Raw genomic sequence first — 4911 nt, forward strand, 5'->3', positions numbered from 1 at the left:
ACATTTCTTTTGGTTTAACATCATCTTATACTGCCTGAGTTCGGTAAATGTTTCTCGAAGGTCATTCAGATGATCGGCCGACTGTTTTGACTTGACAATCATATCATCAATGTACGCCTCCATATTCCGGTCGATCTGATCTATAAAGACAGTGTTGACAAGTCTCTGAAAAGTAGCAGGGGCATTCTTTAAGCCGAATGACACAACTTTGTAGCAATATAGCCCCTCTTCGGTCACAAATGTTGTTTTTTCTTGATCTTCTTCCCATAAAGACATCTGGTGGAATTTGGAGTATGTGTCCATAAAGCTCATAAGGGCATGTCCGGCTATTGAATCGACCAGCCGGTCGATTTTAGGCAATGGGAAGCTATCCTTAGGACACACCTTATTGAGGTCAGTGTAATCCATGCACATTCTCCATGCTCCATTCGTCTTTTTCACCAAAACTACATTTGCTACCTAATCAAGGTAGTAATATTGCCGAATGAAATCGACCTCTAACAACTTCTTCACTTCTGATGCGGCTGCCAGATTCCTTTCTTCTCCGTAATTCCTTTTTTTCTGTCGAACAGGCTTCATTGTCGGATTCACCGCCAACTTGTGGACTACCAGATTTGGATCTGTGCCCGGCATCTCGTGTACCTCAAACGCAAAAACATCCTTGAATTCTCTTAGCAGCTTTACCATGTCATCCCCAAGCAGACCCATAGCCATAGTACCCACCTTGACCGTCCGATCAGGCTGATCTGGGTCAAGCACTATGTCCGTATGATCGCCTGCCGACTGCGGCCTTAACTCTTCTGGCCGGCGGACGACCATTAGTTGCTATGCCTGCTCTTTTTTTATCGACCTGCGCTTCTGGCCGACCTGGTATGCTTGGAGTGACCGTTTATTTGAGTTTGGCTCGGATGATCTTAGTCGTCCTCGAGCTGTTGGCTTCACGGCCAGCTGATTACATTCTTTTGCCATCTTTTGGGTTCCATGAATGGCACCAATCTTTCCATCTGTTCATTCAAACTTCATTAACTAGCATCAAATGAGGGACAATTACTGCCTTGGCTGCTATTAATGTTGGGCGACCGAGTATGACATTATAACCTGTAAGCTCTTTCATTAATAGGAAGCGGACAACCATGTCCCTTTCCTCTCCCTTCTTCCCAAGCCGGACGAGTAAGTCTATTCGTCCGGCTGGGTGGATGATACTCCCGCCGAATCCAACGAGCGGATGAGAAATATCTTGGAGGGCATCTTCTGGAAACTTCAAAATTTTCAAACATTCTAAGGTGATTATGTCGGACAAGTTGCTAGTATCTACCAGCACCCGACCGACCTTCAAGTAAGCAACTTTCATGATGAACACCATAGGATCATTGTGTGGGGCCTTGATCTCGCCTCGATCTGATTCACAGACCGTCACTTTCGGAAAGGGATCGTCCTTCACCCCCCTCGGCATGTATCACATTTCTGAATTTCCACGCATCTTGCTTAACTCCTTTCATGGTCGGGCCATCTGCAGCGATGCCGCCTGATATTACAGCCACGAACCCTGAATCAGTGCTATTTTCATCTTTTTTTTCTCGGATTTGTTGTCTGTCCGAGTGTAAGTGAACTTGGACTTCATGACGTACGAGTTGAGCATGCCCTTCTCGGCCAGCTTATCCAACAACCTTTTCAAATTGTTGCACTCATTCGTGTCATGCCCCATATCCTTGTAGTAATGACAGTATTTGTTCTTGTTTCTTTACTAGGCCGAGCCTCTCATCAGCTGAGGCTTATCAAACTCGAACTTGTCCTTGATTTCCATCAAAATTGAATAACAATCCTTGTTGAATTCATTGTGGGGTGCGTACGTCTTGGTCTTCTTTAACTTGGTCTATAGGCAGTTAGCCACCCAGACTTCCTTTCTCTTGTTTCCTTTTTTCTTTTTCCTGGTCGATTCTTGCTGAGTAGGTTGTTTCTTCTCAGCCCCCCTAGCCGGTACTTCAGCTTTTGTAAGCGAGCAAAATTAGATGCCTCGATATAGGCTTCGGCTTCCCGTAGAACACCTGCGTATGTCCGAACCTTTTTCCTAACCATATGAAATTCCGAATAGGCCATTTCATCCGGCAGATTTTGAATTTGGGCTTTTTCTTTATTGAACCTCTGGATGTACGAACGCAACCCTTCATTGTTTCCTTAGACGATTGTTGCCAAGTTAAGAGTGGTCTTCCGAGGAGGTATGTTGTAAAAGAAGTTTCCAAAAAATAGCAGATTGAGAGTAGTGAAACAGTTGAGGCATCCGGCCGGCAGGCTATTAAACCAGTCCTGCGCCACGCCCTTAAGGGTGGCCGGGAAGCATTGACACCATGTGGCATCATCCACACTTTGAAGATACATCAAGTTCTTGTACGAAGTGACATGTTCTTCTAGGTTGCCCGTACCATCATAGGCACCCACAAGTACACTCTTCACCTTCGTTGGTTGGAGAGAGTTGAGAATTTCTTGAGAAAACGGAGGCAGCTTGTCACCAAGATTTAACAAACGCATTTTCCAATCAATGGGCTGAGGTTGCGCGGCCGGTCCGGCCAAGTAAGCTGCCTGATCGAACGGATGGCCATAATGCCCGTACTGTCCGAAGACAGGCGAATTAGGCGACATAATTGCATTGAAATTTTGGGGCACTTGATACTAAAATGGCTGAACAACTAGGATTGGAGTTGCAATACAGTGAGCTTGACTTCTGCTGGTCCTGGCCGAGCTGGTATGTTTGGAAAGGGTGTTGTTTGAGAAATCATCCGGCATAGTTGGGGTGGAGGCAGTGTCCGAATAGGCTATCTTATCCGTTCATTCTACTTATGCCGAATGTACTCCTTTGCATCCTTCCAACGTCGAGACAGCTCAGCTGCCTCTTTATGAGATTGTTTGGTCTGCCCCCAGCCGAATGCGTTTTCTCGAGGAGTCTAGATAGGTTCGTTCGTGGCACCCTCGGTGAACGTTTGTGTCGGCAAAAAGGGGTGTTCCCGGCGTCCTTAACATTGGTTTCCTTGCTTTGAGCATTCTTTTAAGTGCCCTCTTCTCCTCTCCTAGGCGGCGACCTAGAAGAAGAAGGCATCTTACTCTCAAGCTCCTTCGGAGCTTGCTCAAGGCGAGCTGGAGAGAACCAGCAGTCACCAAAGGATCCTCGGCCTCATGAAATAAAGCGGTCAAAGGATCACTAGAAATGATCGTTGCGACCAATGTCTCTACATGTCCGTCCTGACAAGTGTTGGGTGTCTGACCATCTAATGCCATAACGGACGAGTATCCCCACAGACAACGCCAAATGTTTCTGGGATTTTTGGGATTTACCTTGGGATACTGGTCACGCTCTTCGGACAGATGGCCTCGGACACCTGCAAAATAACGAATATCCCATTGCCGGAATATTCGCCTCCGACGGTCAAGTTAGTAATTGAAAAACGGAAAGGCTAGAGAGAAAAAGTAGAGAGAAGTTGGATCTTTTAGTGCTCTTGAATGTTATGTCACAATCTACCCCTCCCATCATAAATGATTGGGGTATTTATAGGGGTGGGGAATTGTGCCCCTTAGGGTTATTGCCCTAATATTTCGTGCTCTGATTGGCGGCGCAATCAACAAGGGACACGTGTCCTAGGGGGGCGCCGTTTTGCGGCTTTCTCGGAGTTTGGGCCTCCTTATGTAAGGTGGCCCTTTATTCTCTTTTTTCAGGTGCTGTTGTTGTAGTTTACACGTGTCATCTTCCTATAGGGACACGTGTTGCCTTTTAATTTGGGCTACGTGTCTCTATGGGATTGGACCACGTATTTGGGGATATTTTTACCTTAAACAAATATCTCTAATTATCAACATTGTAAAATTACAAAAAGTAGATATTAATAAAATATATATTGAAATGATTCAAACAAGATCCCACATAAATATGTTTTATCGTATCTATAAACCACAAAAGCAAGTCAAAGCTTGCATTAAAAAAACAAAAGTGAGTCAATGCGTGTTGTGTAAATAGTGTAAAAGTCAAACGGTATCAACTAAAAAAAACCGAGGAAGTATATATTAGTAGCAAGTATTTAAAAATGGAAAAATTGAAATCAATAATCCTACCTTTGGCTCATTTTCTCTCAATAATCCCATCTTTGCGTATTCTGAAAATAATCCCACTTATACCCCCATCTTCTCAAAACGATCATTTTTATTTATAACCGGTTTAACTGGTCAAATTTATTAAAAATTTATTTTCATCTTTCTCTTCCCTCCTTACAACTCTATACTAAGCAATCACCACCAGCACACCTCCATAACCACCACTTAACCGCCAACCCCACTAAATAACCAAATTGACTCCACCACACCCGATCACCCACAGCTCCACCTTAACCCACTGCTACCCAATCCCCAAAAACACCCCAATCATTCGGCCACCAACCACCAAAACCAACAACACACCTCACCAGCGGCGCCGCTCCACCATTCATTCGTCCCAACAACAATCCCGACAGCCACCAATTCGAACAAAAATAGTGCCCAGATACCAGATTGCTTTAGTTGCTTTAAATCTTTAATGGGTTTTAGATGATGAAGAAGCTAAGTTTTTTTTTGTTTTGTTTTTTTTTTAAATTTTTTTTTTAAAAAAAACCAATCAGAATGTGACACATGGCAAGTGACCTTATACAACAGGTTATCGATTTCACAAACCGGTTAAAGGTTTGTTTTGAGAAGATGGGGGTATAAGGTGGGATTATTTCTAGAATACGCAAAGATGAGATTATTTTGAGAAGATGAGCCAAATGTGAGATTATTGATTTCAATTTTTCCTTTAAAAATTGATGGAGTATACAATTTTTGTTGCTATTCATTCAAAATTTCAAATAAATGGTATCTCAAAAAAATAATAATTTGGGCGGTATTAAATGTAGG

General features: G+C 43.5%; 1 protein-coding gene across 1 annotated transcript; it reads right to left on the reverse strand.

The window, feature by feature from the left end:
* Positions 1-1012: 1012 nt before the first annotated feature.
* LOC145583872 (uncharacterized) lies at positions 1013-1453 on the reverse strand. The gene has a single exon (XM_081640831.1). It carries the CDS (start codon positions 1451-1453, stop codon positions 1013-1015), a length of 441 nt encoding a protein of 146 aa, XP_081496957.1.
* Between the last annotated feature and the right edge of the window lie 3458 nt (positions 1454-4911).

This window comes from Chenopodium album, chromosome 16 (genome assembly GCF_948465745.1).
Source record: "Chenopodium album chromosome 16, dcCheAlbu1.1, whole genome shotgun sequence".
Taxonomy (NCBI): domain Eukaryota; kingdom Viridiplantae; phylum Streptophyta; class Magnoliopsida; order Caryophyllales; family Amaranthaceae; genus Chenopodium; species Chenopodium album.

Coding starts and splice junctions, on each gene's coding strand:
- LOC145583872 (XM_081640831.1), bottom strand. CDS start 1,453: ATGCCGAGGGGGGTGAAGGACGATCCCTTTCCGAAAGTGACGGTCTGT.